Source organism: Mauremys mutica, chromosome 7, assembly GCF_020497125.1.
Source record: "Mauremys mutica isolate MM-2020 ecotype Southern chromosome 7, ASM2049712v1, whole genome shotgun sequence".
NCBI classification, from domain to species: domain Eukaryota; kingdom Metazoa; phylum Chordata; order Testudines; family Geoemydidae; genus Mauremys; species Mauremys mutica.
In genome coordinates, this window is record NC_059078.1 from 55,523,422 (window position 1) to 55,540,233 (window position 16,812).

General features: G+C 46.9%; 1 protein-coding gene across 7 annotated transcripts in view; it reads right to left on the bottom strand.

The window, feature by feature from the left end:
• Positions 1–11,583, bottom strand: part of PPP3CB (protein phosphatase 3 catalytic subunit beta) — a 97,575-nt gene extending 85,992 nt beyond the window's left edge. For 2 of the 7 annotated variants that reach the window (XM_045023669.1, XM_045023668.1), the window contains exon 1: positions 11,337–11,583. In XM_045023669.1, the coding sequence (XP_044879604.1) occupies positions 11,337–11,397 (61 nt within the window). In that variant the 5' untranslated portion in view covers positions 11,398–11,583. Of the gene's footprint in view, positions 1–10,833; positions 10,853–11,336 lie in introns of those variants that run through there. The other 5 variants (XM_045023667.1, XM_045023664.1, XM_045023665.1 and 2 more) reach the window with 4 other exon arrangements.
• Between the last annotated feature and the right edge of the window lie 5,229 nt (positions 11,584–16,812).

A 16,812-nucleotide genomic window follows, 5' to 3' on the forward strand; every position in this document is an offset into this window, starting at 1 on the left:
CCAACCACACCAGAGCTTTTGTAGATCAGGGAACTGGTTTTTTCACACCCGAGTGACAAAAATTTTGCCGACAAAAGTAGTAGTGTAGACAAAGCCATTGTTAGGTTAACGTAAGCTGCCTTATGTCCACTTAACTTTGTACTGTAGACATGCCCTAGCCCTTATGGTTGCAGACATAACCCTGAAAACATGAACTGAGCACACACAGATCTAGAGAGCCTAATTCAATAGTTCTACAAGGTGTGAACTACCTTATTCATCTCAATTAAGGATCCATGGGCTCTGCAATTCAACATCTGTAGAATCTGCCCTTTTTCCAAGTTGCCACTTTGCTTACATTTTTGTAAATGCTTGTCGCTTGGGGCAACCTTGTGCATTCCAGTGCATGCAGTTTAGATCCTGTGGACCTTTAACACTCTGGCCTTGGCTACACTTGCAAATTTGCAGCACTGCAGCAGGGTGCCGCGGCAGCGCTTTGAAGTGCAAGTGTAGCCAAAGCCTCAGGGTATGGCTACACTTGAGAGTTGCAGCGTTGGGAGTTACAGCGCTGGTCGTCCAGCTGTGCAGGGACAGCGCTGGTGTGTGGCCACACTCACAGCTACCAGCGCTGGTGTGTGGCCACATTTGCAGCATTTGCAGGGCTGTTGGGAATGATGCATTATGGGCAGCTATCCCAGCGTTCAAGCGGCAGCAACATGCTTTTCAAAAGAGGGGGGTAGGGTGGGGTGGAGTGTAGTGTGACAGGGAGCAGAGGAGAGAGAGAGAGAGTGGATTTTTGGAGCCGACACTGTGAATCGGCTCCCTGCTTTTGCAAAATCAGAAACTTTTTCCGACCCCTTAGTGTTAACTGCAAACAGCCTGCAGACCAGATAAGCAGCTGCAGACTCCCTTTCTCGCTGCTGTTTCTCTCCTCAAGCAAAAAGCAAACACTCAACCCCTGTGAATCAGGCAGGCAGGGGAGATAGCTCATTTGATTGTTCACAGATTGATCAAGGCAATGATGCAGAGAGGCCACAGCAGGGACTCAGTACAGTGCCGTGTGAAAGTTAAGGAGCTCAGACAAGCCTACCAGAAAATCAAAGAAGCAAACGGAAAGTCCGGGGCAGGGCCAAAAACATGCCGCTTCTATGCTGAGCTGCATGCAATTCTAAGGGGGTTCGCCACCACTACCCCACCCCTGTCCGTGGATTCCGAGGTGGGGGTGGTAATCGCAGCCATGGCTGAGGATTCTGCGGACGGGGAAGATGAGGAGGAAGAGGAGGACGAGCTTGTAGAGAGTGAACAGCACTCCGTTCTCCCCAACAGTCAGGAGCTTTTTCTCAGCCTGACGGAACTACCCAGCCCTCCCAAGCAACTATCCCAGACAATGAAGCCATGGAAGGGACCTCTGGTGACTGTACCTTGTAAATATAAGACATGGTTTAAAAGCAAGCGTTTTTTAATGATTACTTTGCCCTGAGGACTTGGGATGCATTCGCGGTCAGTACAGTTACTGGAAAAGTCTGTAAACATGTCTGGGGATGGAGCGAAAATCCTCCAGGGACATCTCCATGAAGCTCTCCTGGAGGTACTCCAAAAGCCTTTGCAGAAGGTTTCTGGGCAGCGCTGCTTTATTCTGTCCTCCATGGTAGGACACTTGACCACGCCATGCATGTAGCAAGTAATCTGGTATCATTGCATGACAAAGCATGGCAGCGTATGGTCCCGGTGATTGCTGGCATTCAAGCAACATCTGTTCTTTATCTGGCTGTGTTATCCTCAGGAGAGTGATATCGTTCATGGTAACCTGGTTGAAATTCAGGAATTTAAGTAAGGGGACAGAGATGGCCATTCCTACTGGGCTGTTTGCCTGTGGCTTAAAAGAAATCCTTCCCTGCAGGTAGCCAAGCGCGGGGGGGGGGGTAGGGGGGGAGGGCGCGATTGGTGCTGAGCTTTTCTGCATTTGGCTAGCAGGGATCTTTCCTGCTACCAGCCATGCGGGGGGGGAGGGGGGGTGTTTAGCAGTGATCTTCCATGATACCAGCCACGGGGTGGTTTCTGCTGCTGCACGTTAACAGGAAAGAAGCTGCACTCGACGAACTTTGCTTGCTATTTGGGAAAGGAGGGCGCTGGATAGATGAAGGCTGCAGAAGACGAAAGACAATGGCTTACCATGGCCACATGCAAGCCGAATTCTGCTGCCCGGACCTGCGTCTGTGATCTGTAACACCAAAGCCGCAGGCACTCAATATTAAGATGCAAAATGCGACCTTGTAGTGAAAACACATGTGCTATGCAAGGTGAACAGTGTTGTTCACCGTGAAAGAGTATGACCATTGTTCTCTAAAATGTATCTTTTTAAATACTTCTCTCCCTTTTTTCCCCCTCTCTCCTGCAGCTGCAAATTTTTCAAGCCTCCCTACTCCGTCCCAAAGGCTATCTCAGATAAGGCGGCGGAAAAAAAAACGCGAGAAGAAATGTTTTCGGAAATCATGGAAGTGACCCGCAATGAAAGAGCTCATCTGAATGAGTGGAAGGACGTGGTAGCAAAGTACAGGAAAGATGCCAGTGAACGTGAGGACAGGAGGGACGAACGTGAGGACAGGAGGGACGAACGTGAGGACAGGAGGGACGAACGTGAGGACAGGAGGGACGAACGTGAGGACAGGAGGGACGAACGTGAGGACAGGAGGGACGAACGTGAGGACAGGAGGGACGCTCGAGATGATAGGTGGCGGCAGGAAGATCAGTGGTGGCGGGATGCAACTCTGGGGCTGCTGCGTGATCAAACTGACATGCTCCGGCGTATGGTGGAGCTTCAGGAATGGCAGCAGGATCACAGAGTGCCGCTGCAGCCCCTGTATAACCCCCCTCACCATGTTCCTCAGCCTCCTCACCCCGCCAGACGCGTAAGAACTCGTGGGAGTAGGCTCCGTGCACCTGCCCATTCCACCCCAGTGGACAGCCCAACCAAAAGGCTCTCATTATAATGAAATTTTTTTAGTGGTCTTTTCCTTCCCTACTATTCTCCTCCCAAACCCCACCCGGGCTACCTTGTCAGTTCTCTCCCTCTTTTTATAATTAAGTAATAAAGAATACATGATTTTTAAATGAGAGTGACTATTTCCTTAGAAAGCAAGCTGTGATCGAAGGGGGGGGGGGTGGCTTACAGGGAACGAGTCAATCAAGGGGGGGGGGTTCCATCAAGGAGAAACAAACACAACAGTCACACTGTACCCTGGCCAGTGATGAAACTGGTTTTCAAAGCTTCTCTAATGCGCACCACTTCCTAGTGTACTCTTCTAATCGCCCTGGTGTCTGGCTGTGCGTAATCAGCGGCCAGGCGATTTGCCTCAGCCTCCCAACCCGCCATAAAGGTCTCCCCCTTACTCTCACAGAGATTGTGGAGCACACAGCAAGCAGCAATAACAATGGGGACATTGGTTTGGCTGAGGTCTGAGCGAGTCAGTAATGTGTGCCAGCACGCCTTTAAACAGCCAAATGCACATTCTACCACCATTCTGCACTTGTTCAGCCTGTAGTTGAACAGCTCCTGACTACTGTCCAGGCAGCCTGTGTATGGCTTCATGAGCCATGGCATCAAGGGGTAGGCTGGGTCCTCCAGGATAACGACAGGCATTTCAACATCCCCAACTGTTATTTTCTGGTCTGGGAAGTAATTCCCTTGCTGCAGCCATTTAAACAGAGTAGTGCTTCTGAAGACGCGAGCGTCATGAACCCTTCCCGGCCATCCCACGTTGATGTTGGTGAAACGTCCCTTGTGATCCACCAGTGCTTGCAGCACCATTGAAAAGTACCCCTTCCGGTTTATGTAGTGGGTGCCCTGGTGCTCCAGTGCCAAGATAGGGATATGGGTTCCATCTATCGCCCCACCACAGTTAGGGAATCCCATTGCAGCAAAGCCATCCGCTATGACCTGCACATTTCCCAGAGTCACAACCTTTCATAGCAGCAGCTTTGTGATTGCTTTGGCTACTTGCATCACAGCAGCCCCCACAGTAGATTTGCCCACTCCAAATTGATTCCCGACTGACCGGTAGCTGTCTGGCATTGCAAGCTTCCAGAGGCTATTGCCACTTGCTTCTCAACTGTGAGGGCTGCTCTCATCTTGGTATTCTGGCGCTTCAGGGCAGGGGAAAGCAAGTCACAAAGTTCCATGAAAGTGCCCTTACGCATGCGAAAGTTTCGCAGCCACTGGGAATCGTCCCACACCTGCAACACTATGCGGTCCCACCAGTCTGTGCTTGTTTCCCGGGCCCAAAATCGGCGTTCAATGGCTAGAACCTGCCCCATTACCAGCAGGATCTCCAAAGCGCAGGGGCCCGCAGTTTGACAGAATTCTGTGTCCATGTCCTCATCACTCTCGTTGCTGCACTGCCGTAGCCGCCTCCTCCTCGCCTGGCTTTGCATGTCCTGGTTCAGCATTGACTGCACGAGAATGCGCAAGGTGTTTAAAACGTCCATGATTGCTGTCTTGAGCTCAGCAGGGTCCATGCTTGCCGTGAAATGGCGCCTGCACAGTTCACCCAGGAAAAAAGGCGCGAAACGGTTGGCTGCTGCTGCTTTCACAGAGGGAGGGGTGAGGCTGTACCCAGAAGCACCAGCGGCAATGCTTTTTGCCCCATCAGGCACTGGGATCTCAACCCAGCAATCCAGTGGGCGGGGGAGACTGCGGGAACTATGGGATAGCTACCCACAGTGCAACGCTCAGGAAATCGACGCTAGCCTTGGTACATGGACGCACACCGCCGAATTAATGTGCTTAGTGTGGCCGCGTGCACTCGACTTTATACTATCTGTTTTTAAAAAACGGTTTCTGTAAAATCAGAATAATCCCGTAGTGTAGACATACCCTAAGAGCACTAATCAATTACTTTTATCACGAACACCTGTAAAAAGCACCAGAAAAGTGTTAAATGTTACTGACAAACAAGGAAAATAAGAGAAATCAAGTTATATTTAATCATAATTTTGACACAACATGATGTTGCAACTTCTGAACCACACAATACAGTACCGTGCAGGGACATTCAATGTCACTGACTGAAGCTGAATGGGGGCACTGCAGAAAGACTGCATTTTTCTCCATTCAGCAGAAAACGGTTACCGTATATACTCGTTCATAAGCCAAATTTTTTTAGTAAAAAAGGGAAGCACCAGAGAAGGGGTTCTGCTTATGAATGGGTATAGAGAGGGAGAGGTGGGACACAGCCCCTCCCGCCAAGAGAGGGAGCAAGGAGAGGCAGCAGCACCAGAAGGGAAGAGGTGGGGCCAGAGTCTCTCTGCTTCTGGGCACACTGCTCTCCCCACAGCCCCCGAAGTAGCTGCAGCTCCAGGGCTGGCAGGCTGCAGCCATGCCGCTCAGCCCCACCCCCCAGAGCAGGCTGCAGCCATGCCGCACAGCCTGCAGGAGCACGCTGCAGCTGTGCCGCCCAGCCCAGCCCGCTGGAACATGCTGCAGCCGCACCGCCCAGTCTGGCCCACCAGAGCAGGCTGCGGCCACGCTGCCCAGCCTGCTGGAGCCGCTCCAGCCAGGCCAGAGACATCCTCCCCAGATAAGGTGGGAAGGGATAGGATGGGGAGAGTGTGGGGGTCCTGGACTAGGGGTGAGGTCATGTGGGGGGTGGTCACAGGGGTTACTCCCCTGACCCCCCGCTTCTCCCCCCCAAAAAATTTCCCCACCAGTTGCTGTCCTGGCCCGTCAGGGTAAGCATCTGACACACCAGGACACTTTGTTTACTTAGGTTTACCTCCGTGCCTGCGGACGTTCTAGGTAAACAAACCATCTCGGCCCACCAGCAGCTTATCCTGATGGCCCGGGAGCCAAAGTTTGCTGACTCCTAAATTATAGGGTCGACTTATGAATGGGGTCATAAAAATTTTCCATTTTTACTTATCCATCTTGGGGGGTTGGCTTATAAAAGAACCGGCTTATGATCGAGTTTGTTCTCTTTATTAAAAAGATATAGTAATAAAAACCTTGACATAGGTCAATTCTTGGGTATTTAATGCCACAACTTCACCTCAGGCCTTTGAATGTCCCAGTGGATCATTAATTCACAGGAAATACCCTATGACCAAGTCACTCACATTCAAGTTAACTAAACCATTAAAGAGGGGAAAAAATTGTGTTTGCTCACTACTAGAATAAAAGTACTCAGTAACCTGTGATGGTATGCCACAGATTTGTGATAGTATGCCAGACCAATCCAATCCTTGATTTAACTTCACTATATTCAGATTGTATATGCTGGACATATACAACCATCATTACAAGAAAACAAATGTTTTAATTAGGCGTAAAATATTTCTCAAGTACAATGTTCATATCAGAAGTCTGTCTAAGCAGGAAAGTGTTCTCACAATGGCTAAATATGGAAGTCAACAGTTTTTAAAATGTGGGTCATGCCCCAATTTTTTTCCTCTCTTATTGGAAAATCTGAATAATGTTAAATAATGTTAAAACTAACATTTTAATCACTTTTTCTTAAGACAGCACATTTTATCCATAGGTGACAAGACACACTGTTACCAGCAGAATGAATTATCTCCAATCTCCTTCGCTCCCTATTTACTACCTCATTTTGCAGTTTTTCCCAAGTGATAAAAACAAAGGCTGTGCCCACACTACAGTTCAAACTATGCTAGTAACAGCCATGTTTAAACCATTTTTTTGTTTTCTTTTTAAAGAATGTTATAACATCATGCTATGGACTACCTGAAGGCACAGCCCAGAGCATCATTCTCAAGAAAAAAAAATTGTGTCCATGCCAGTCAGGGTATCTGTTAGCAACACATGATAATAAATAACTTAGGCCTGATCTACACCTAAAAATGAGGTTGAGCAGGCTACATCACTCAGGAGTGTGAAAAATTCACACCTCTGCCAGATGTAGTTAGGCTGAACTAAGCCCTGGTATAAACACCCCAAGGTCAATGAAAGAATTCTTCCACCAATCTTGCTACTGCCTCTCAAGGATTTACTACAACAACAGAAAACCCCCTTCTGTAGCTGCAGCGACTATGCTACAGTGGTATAGTGGCAGCTCTGCTGCTGTAGTGCAGACACACTCTTAAGGCTGGTCTTTAGTGAAGATGCTGATGGGAGAGCTATGCTATGGGAGAGCTTCTTCCATCAGCATAGTTAATCCACCTCCCTGAGAGGCGGTAATTATGTCAGGTATAGAAGCTCTCCCATTGACACAGCGCTGTCTGCACAGAGGGTTAGGTATAACTATCAGAGGGGTAGCCGTGTTAGTCTGGTTCTGTAGAAGCAGCAAAGAATCCTGTGGCACCTTATAGACTAACAGATGTTTTTGCAGCATGAGCTTTCGTGGGTGAATACCCACTTCTTTGGATGCAAGACATTTCACCCACGAAAGCTCATGCTGCAAAAACATCTGTTAGTCTATAAGGTGCCACAGGATTCTTTGCTGCAGGTATAACTATGTTGCTCGGGGGTATGGATTTTTCACAACCTTGAGCGAATAGTTATACTGATATAGGTTTGTAGTGTAGACCTGGCCTGAGATATCATAGCCTTAACACTGATGATTTATTGTCAAAAATTACATACATACTCTGTAAACCACCAGTTCTCAAACTTTAGCAACCCGAGGACCCCCATTTACATTTTAAATGTTTCATGGACCCCAAGCCTCCTGCTCAGCCCCAGGTCCCACCCCCATTCCCCCCTTCCCCCAAGGTCCCACCCCCGACCCATCTCTTCCTGCCCCTGCTCTGCTTCACCCCTGCCCCTCCTCTTTCTGTCCCCTCCCCTCCCCTCAGTGTGCCCCGTGTCCACTCCCTCCCCTACCTCCCAGTGCCTCCTGTACGCCGCTGAACAGATGTCCCCCGGCATGCAGGAGGCACTGGGTGGGAGGGGAAGGAATTGATATGGAGGGCTGGCGACTCTGGACATGATTCTGCCCCCTCCCCAGAGCACGCTCCATCCCCACTCCTCCTCCCTCCCAGCACCTCCTGCACACTGCTCGATAGCTGTTCCCGGGTGTGCAAGAGGCACTGAAAGGGAGGAGGAGGAGTTGAAGGAGGGAGTGGGAGAAGTTGATCAGTGGGGCCGGCAAACTCCCTGCAGTATTCTCGCAGATCCACAGGGGTCTGCAGACCCCAGTTTGAGAAATGTTGCTGTAAACTGTTGTGTGTAAAGTCTATATAACTGAGTATTCTGCAACCAGATGTGTGCGCATCAAACCCTGAAGTTTTCTAGTGCAAGACATTTATAGTTACTATAAATAAATTAGGGTGTTCTGTGTTAAAACAAATGGCTTAACTTTTCTTCTTCGCAACTATCCTACAAGAAAAATTGAAGTATTCTGTTTCTTGGCAGCTATGTTTTGGGAGAGTCAGAATTAAGGTTACTATTGAAATCTTATGTTAATTTTCATATCTAAATTTTTGCAAACCGTTAACTGTAAGAATTTTCAAATCTTTACATAAGTCACATTGCTATTTCTATGCTATTCCATGGTGAGGGTGTTCTTGGTGTTTGTTTTTTCTATTTTTAATGTTACTTACTGTAGCAATGTTAACATTTACATTATCAACCCTACACATACACTTGCATGTGCTGAGGCCTATCATCTTAAAAATGTTGTGTATATAATTATATACACTGAATTGTTTTCAGTGCACAAATATCTGTGCACAATATTCTACACAGTTAAACTTCAATATATATAAGAACTTATCTGAAAAAATGTGTATGAGCTCAACTGTGCTAGGTCCTTGCTGCTTCGTAACATCCAAAAGCACCTGTGAGGTCCTGGGTTCACTTCTCTCCCCAGAATGACAATACTTTCAGAACCTGAAAAGCTGAACATGGACCAACACTGATTTTAGAAGCACCTCATGGCTTAGTTCTGCTGTTTCAAAATTCTGTTATTGTTCTGAGGATCTAAGGTGCATGAAACAGAATGGATCAGCTGGGAGGGACTGTAACCTGGTATCCCATACTTAATTTCATCTGGGAACAGATGTGGCATCCAGGAAGGAAAGGAAACTTTTCTAGTGCATGCTTTTATTCTGCTGTGAATTTAAATGTTTGGAGGAAATACCATATGTACAAACTGTGCCCTGCAAAAGAGTTTTGAGAGTTTTCACTAGTGACTTCAATGATTTGGATAAACATTACTGATAAGAAAAAGAAGTATTTTGGTTCACTTTAAAAAATAAGCGAGGTTGGTAAGGAGGTTCACAATCATGGTAGAAGTTTACACAGCAGACAGAACTGTTTAAACATAGTTGCTGATGTACCTTGGTTTCAAATGTATCTGGTCTTAATGTCTAATACTAGGAATTGTTTAATAGTAGTAGTCCTCACAATTCTCACTAAAACAGTATGCCATGCTGACTTGGTAGGGGAAGCAGGGAGGAAAATACATCATCAGAGGACCCATCTACACCACAGAATGTCACCAGTTTTGTAACCACTTTGTAATACAACTGACTGTATACAGTTCATGTCAAACAAAGCATGGTCAACACATCTTATGTAGGTGGTAGCACATTTCAGCCCTGCTTTGTAACATGACTGTCAGGTTCGAATTAGGTTTTAACATGGTTCTGTTGCATAGATGGGATCACTTGGCATCTACTGTAGCCAATGATCTTACCTTCCAGCTCTCTGCTGTAAGAGTATCCCAAACCACATTGCACCTTGTGAAAAAAAGCCCACAATTCTCTGCCCCTCATATGAGTAGCAGAGATAGTATGGGTTAACTGTCCACATTTTCTCCAGAAGGCACTGACACAACATAACTGTGCAGCATGGTAGCTGTGGACAAGCCAACAGAATTAACATATGGTTGGACCAGGAAAATGCTCCTGTGTGGGCAGTTAACCACATTAGATGTAATTGCTATCAAATTACTATCAAGAAGCTATCAAAACCTGGTTACACTTACAGTGGTTCTATATGCAACATAGACAGGGTCAAAAACAGATTGCACCCCCAGCACACAATTCTGTAAGTATAAAATAACAGTCTTGTCTTAGATTTTGGAATAGCTAACTGCATGGGTTATGATTAACATGAACTGTTAGAGAGTTTGGAAATCAGCAGGTTTTCCAGTGCAGTTTGAAATAACCACTCACTGTTAGTTCTCCTGTATTGTCTGAATGGCCTATCCCAATTATTTCTTGCAACAAATTGCAAAGTGTAAAAAATATTACAAGCCTCCACACTATGCATTATTACAACACTGTGATAACAGCACTGAGAGCCACTGACAGGGCAGAATGCTCATTTGTAGTATTTTTTACTTTTATTTTTTGCAATTGTTCAAACAAATCAATAGGTTAAGCAATTTAAAATGAATACCACCTTACTGTAAGTACAGCACTCTGGAAAACACTCCGAGTTACAAAATGTACTATGGGAGTCCAATGCTTTGAAAACAAATATGTCCCTTTAATTTCTCAACTGTCCCCATTATGTAAAATTTGAATGTTCAGGGCTGTAGTTGTCTAAAATATGCTTTGAAAGCAATGTGTTTCTAAGAATGCCAGTGTTCAAAACAAATTGCTGCATAGAACAGCAACTCTTAAATTACATAGAAACTGTACAAGCACAAAAGAATTAGCCACTTCAAATAAATAACCCCACCACAGCTAAATACAGTTTAATTATCAAACATACAAGAACATAAAATAAAAATCTTGTTCTATATGATTCATGCAAATTGAAGTTGGAAAAGTTCTTAATAGGTCACTCAGTTTTTTCCTGACAATCCACAATTTATGCGTGTTGCTACTATTTTAAAACAATGCTATTATAAAGGAGAGTTTTTTTGTAAAAATACTAAGAGAACAGACCTGTTGCACCCTGAATAAAGGGTGTACACATCCTGCAGCACTTTGGCCACTAATCCATCAGAATTAGAAACTTGAAAGCAGTGACCAATAGCAAAAGAGGCAACTACTCCCTCCTCCTCTGTTCTGTCAGGGTGCACGCTGGAGAGACGGGACTGACTATTAAGACAGCGAAAGCCCATTGCAAGACTCTCATGTGGAGGAGACGGTGCACACACACGCGCACGCACGCACGCCTGGTACAGTGCGCAAGCCTCCAGAGTACTCGCTATAGATACACCCCACAATACACACGGGGGTGTGCTGGGTGCACCCACACACTGATGCCTGGCCCCCCGCCCCACGCTCACACATATACAGCCCCGCTCTCTCTCAACCCCCCCATCACGCACAGCCCCCACTCAGACAGCCCCTCAGGCCCGCACCCCTCGCACACAGCCGCCCCACGCCCCGCAGCCGTGTCGTTAACCCCGCAGAGGGCCAGTCGCGGCGCTGACGGGACTCACCCTTAACGGCCCGGTCGCTGGTGCCGGGAGCCGGCCCCTTGCTCCCCTCTTTGACGGACATGGCGGGGCGCGGCCGCGCTCTGCTCCCGGCCGCCGACTGCGGCTCTACAGGCTGCGGGGGCCGCGGCAGCTAGAGGCCCCGGGCGGCAGCAGCCCAAAGGAACATGGCGTCAGGCGAGACTCCGAGCGCCCCACAGCGAGGGGACAGTCTGCCTCGGGACCGACATGCACCGCGCGCCACCCCAAGACTGGCGGCTAAGGGAGCGTGGGGAAACTCTCCTTCCCGCTACTCCCGCAGCATGGCCGCAAGGGAGCGTGGGAAAACTCTCCTTCCCGCTACTCCCGCAGCATGGCCGTAAGGGAGCGTGGAAAAACTTTCCCTCCAGCTTCCCGCAGCATGGCCGCAAGGAAGCGTGGGAAACGTTTTCCTCCGGCTACTCCCGCAGCATGGCCCCAAGTTAAAGTTCCATTGAGCTAATGGCTGATGAGGCAGACACAGCTTAAGGCACCTCAGTTTCATAGTCAATGATACAGACTGGAGTGACATGGCCAGAATCATGTCAAACCACCTTGGATTGGCCTAACCTGATGGATCAAGTACCCATTTTGCAGCTAGGTGAACTGGAGCAGGCCTTTCTGTGTGAGACTTGAATCCATGATCATCCAGATTGTAGTGCAGCACCTTAACTGCTCAGTTCCACCCTTTCAGATATCCCTAAGGGAGCATGGTAAAATTCCTCTCTCCTGCCTCATGCCCCCAAAAGGGTGTGTGACAGACATTGCAATTCCATTCAATATCTTTGAGGACCTGTGACATTTGAGGGATGATTCAGCTCCATTAGGAGTTCTGTCACCAACTGCCCTGGCACCTTGGGGGGCCATAATGCTATTGTTCTATAGCACAGAGTGACCAGGGAGACTGAAGTGTTCTGGGAGCTCGTTTACCTGCACATCTACCAATGTGATATATACCTTCATGTGCCAACAATGCCCCTCTGCCATGTACATTGGCCAAACCAGACAGTCTCTATGCAAAAGAATAAATGGACACAAATCTGACATCAGGAATCATAACATTCAAAAACCAATGGGAGAACACTTCAGTCTCCCTGGTCGCTCAATAACAGACTTAGAAGTGGCAATTCTTCAACAAAAAAAACTTCAAAAACAGACTCCAACATGAAACTGCAGAACTGGAATTAATTTGCAAACTGGACACCATCAGATTAGGCCTGAATAAAGACTGGGAATGGTTGGGTCATTACAAACCCTAAACCTAATTTCCCCAATACTGATTTCCCGCTACTGTTACTCACACCTTCTTGTCAACTGTCTGAAATGGGCCACTCTCATTACTACTTCAAAAGTTATTTTTCCTCCCTTCATATCCTGCTGTTAATTGATTTGTCTCGTTAAACTGACCTCACACTTGGTAAGGCAACTCACATCTTTTCATATATTTATACCTGCTCCTGTATTTTCCACTCCATGCATCTGATGAAGTGGGTTCTAGCCCACAAAAGCTTATGCCCAAATAAATTTGTTAGTCTCTAAGGTGCCACAAGGACTCCTCGTTGTTTTTGCTGATACAGACTAACACAGCTACCTCTCTGAAACCTGTACCATGGATTGTTACTTGCATCTGGTTTTCTGTAAACATCTGGCTTGGGAGGAGTCCCACTCTGCAGTAAGGTGTGTTTCAAATTGTAAGAAGTCATGAGCATATTCTACATACATCTTCATAGAATCATAGAGGATTAAGGTTGGAAGAGACCTCAGGAGGTCATCTAGTCCAACCCCCTGCTCAAAACAGGACCAACCCCAGCTAAATCATCCCAGACAGGGCTTAGTCAAGCAGGGCCTTATAATCCTCTAAGGATGGAGATTCCACCCCCTCCCTAGGAAACCCATTCCAGTGCTTCATCACTCTCCTATTGAAATGATTGAATATTAGGAAAAACTTAGACCTCCTCGACTGCAACTTGAGACCATTGCTCCTTGTTCTGTCATCTACCACCACTGAGAACAGCCTAGCTACATCCTCTTTGGAAGCCCCCTTCAGGGAGTTGAAGGCTGCTATCAAATCCCCCCTCACTCTTCTCTTCTGCAGACTAAATGAGCCCAGTTCCCTCAGCCTCTCCTTGTAAGTCATGTGCCCCAGCCCCCTGATCATTTTCGTTGCCATCCGCTGGGCAACCGATCCCTGGGGCACTCCGCTTGATACCGGTTGCCAACTAGACATTGGGCCATTGATCACTACCTGTTGAGCCCGGTGATCTAGCCAGCTTTCTATCCACCTTATAGTCCATTCATCCAATCCATACTACTTTAACTTGCTGGCAGTGCTGTAACAAGGGTGAGGCGAGTGAGGCACTTGCCTCGGGCGCGCAAAGCTGAGGGGTGCAGAAAAAGACAAATTAAGTTTTTAAATTATTACTTTATGAAAAATTATAATCACATAATATGTACATTGCGTCATGCCAAATGTACAGTGTAAATGGAAAATAAATAGAATACACCCTACAGTAATTATAAAGCATTGGTTCTCAAACTGGGGGTCCCTCAGGGGGTCATGACCCAGTTATGTGGGGGGTAGCGAGCCCCGACCCAAGCACACGGCTGCAAGTTGCGAGCCCTGACCCCTGCGCTGGGCTGTAAGCCCTGGCCCCGACCCCGACCCTAGCACGTGGCTGCAAGCCCCTACCCTGGGCTGTGAGCCCCGACCCTGACCCCTGTGCGCGGCTTCGAGCCCCGACTCAACCCCAGTGTGCAGCTGCGAGCCCCGACCCTGACCCTAGTGTGCAGCTGCAAGGTGAGGCCCGACCCCTGCACCAGGCTGCGAGCCTCGACCCCGACAGTTAATGATGCACACCTTATATGTATTAGTTGATTTTGTATGTGGATCTTATGATTAAAATAAAATGTTCTATTATCGTTATTATTCTTATTTACGTATTTTTTTTTTTTTTACAAAGTAACTATTTTGAAGTTATATGAGCGGGGAGTTGCGCAATTTTATATTCTTGCCTCAGGCGCAAAAATAGCTAGTTATGGCTCTGCTTGCTGGCAAGAATACTGTGGGAAACCATATCAAAAGCTTTGCTAAAGTCAAAAATATATCATGTCCACTGCTTTCCCCATATTCACAGAGCCAGTTATCTCATTACAGAAGGCAATCAGGTTCGTCAGGCATGACTTGCCCTTGGTGAATCCATGTTGACTGTTCTTGATCACCTTCCTCTCCTCCAAGTGCTTCAAAATGGATTCCTTGAAGACCTGCTCCATGATTTTTCCATGGACTGATGGCAGTAGAAGGGACATCTAAATACATCACTTCATAACCATAGTCTGCATACATATCTCATAATAACCATCAAGTTCAGAACATTACAAGCTTTCATAAAAGACCTTACTTGACTTTTGTATACACAATAACATTGTATACAACCAGTAGATTCAGCAGCTTGCTCTTTGGGGTTCAGGCCCCCTGCTCTCCTCTGTCATGGGGCATGTGCATCCCCTCCTCTTTTGGGATGGCGTAAGGGTTGCTATACCCCTGAAGCCAAGTCTGCGTGACCACTCTGGGTCTCAGGGTAGTGTGGACTAACAGCCAAAGTCAATACAGCTGCCCTTCTGCTGGGGCAGGATGGCCTTATAGCCAGAGTCAATATAAATGCCCTCCCTGTTGGGGTGGAGTGGCCTACCAGCCAGAGTCAATATAGCTGCCCTCTCTATTAGGGCAGAGTGGCCTAACAGCCAGTGTCAATAGGATTGGTGAGGTGGGCTACCGCCCCAGGGTCATTTTCTGTCTTCTTATCTATCCCTTTCTTAATGATTCCCAATATCTGTTTGCTTTTTAGACTGCTGCTGCACATTGAGTGGATGTTTTCAGAGAACTATCCACAATGACTCCAAGATCTTTCTTGAGTGGTAACAGCTAATTTAGACCCCATTATTTTATATGTATAGTTGGGTTTATGTTTTCCAATGTGCATTACTTTACATTTGTCAGCATTGAATTTTATCTGCTATTTTGTTGCCCAGTCACCCAGTTTTGTAAGATCCCTTTGTAACTCTTCACAGTCAGCTTTGGACTTAACTATCTTGAATAGTTTTGTATCATCTGCAATTTTTGCCACTCCACTGTTTGCCCTGTTTTCCAGATCATTTATGAATATGTTGAATAGGACTGGGCCCAGTAAAGACCCGTGGGGGACACCACTATTTACCTTTCTCCATTCTAAAAACTGACCATTTATTCCTACCCTTTGTTTTCTATCTTTTAACTAGTTACTGATCCATGAGAGAATCTTCTCTCTTATCCCATGACAGCTTACTTTGCTTAAGAGCCTTTGGTGAGAGACCTTGTCAAAGACTTTCTGAAAATCTATGTGGATGATATATATCCACTGGATTTCCCCCTTATCCACATGCTTTTTGAGCCCCTCAAAGATTTCTAGTAGATTAACAAGGCATGATTTCTCTTTAAAAAAAACCATGTTAACACTTCCTCCAACATTACGTTCATCTATGTGTCTGACAATTCTGTTCTTTATTATCATTTACTATACTTTACTATAGCATTTCTTTAGGCAATGGGATGGAAACAAGGCTGTCAGTTACACTTCACAAAAGGTACCAACTTCCATCACTGATACATATGGAAAAGCAACTCATATCCCATCCTTCTCCAATACACCCCGTTGCACAAAACCTTGATGGTGACTACATACTTTCGTGTCAACAGATCTGACTGGCACATGGTCCATTCATTTGGAAAGTTACTCTGCTTTAACACTCCTCAGCAAACCAGGAAGGTTTTGCATGACAGAGCGAGCTGGATGAAATTGGGGTACATATTATTTTCATTACGTGTTGGAGGTGGAAGTGAATGCCTTGAGGCATGTCTTTGCTCAGACCATGCAGTGCCCCAGTAGCATTTCTCCCCTGACCTAGAAAGGTCCCTTCCGTGTCTGACCTTCCCAATGTGGAATCCTTAACACAGGTGTAAGGGGTGTATATTTCCCTTCCTGCAACTACAGTCCTAGCATGAGGCGCTGAGGGTACGTCTACACTACGGGATTATTCCGATTTTACAGAAACCAGTTTTGTAAAACAGATTGTATAAAGTCGAATGCAGGCGGCCACACAATGCACATTAATTCGGAGGTGTGCGTCCATGGTCCGAGGCTAGCGTCGATTTCCGGAGCGTTGCACTGTGGGTAGCTATCCCGTAGCTATCCCATAGTTCCTGCAGTCTCCCCCGCCCCTTGGAATTCTGGGTTGAGGTACCAGTGCCTGATGGGGCAAAAATCTTTGTCGCGGGTGGTTCTGGGTACAGCCTCACCCCTCCCTCCGTGAAAGCAGCAGCCAACCGTTTCGCGCCTTTTTTCCTGGGTGAACTGTGCAGACGCCATAGCACAGCAAGCATGGACCCTGCTCAGCTCAATACCGCAAATTGTGGACATTTTAAACA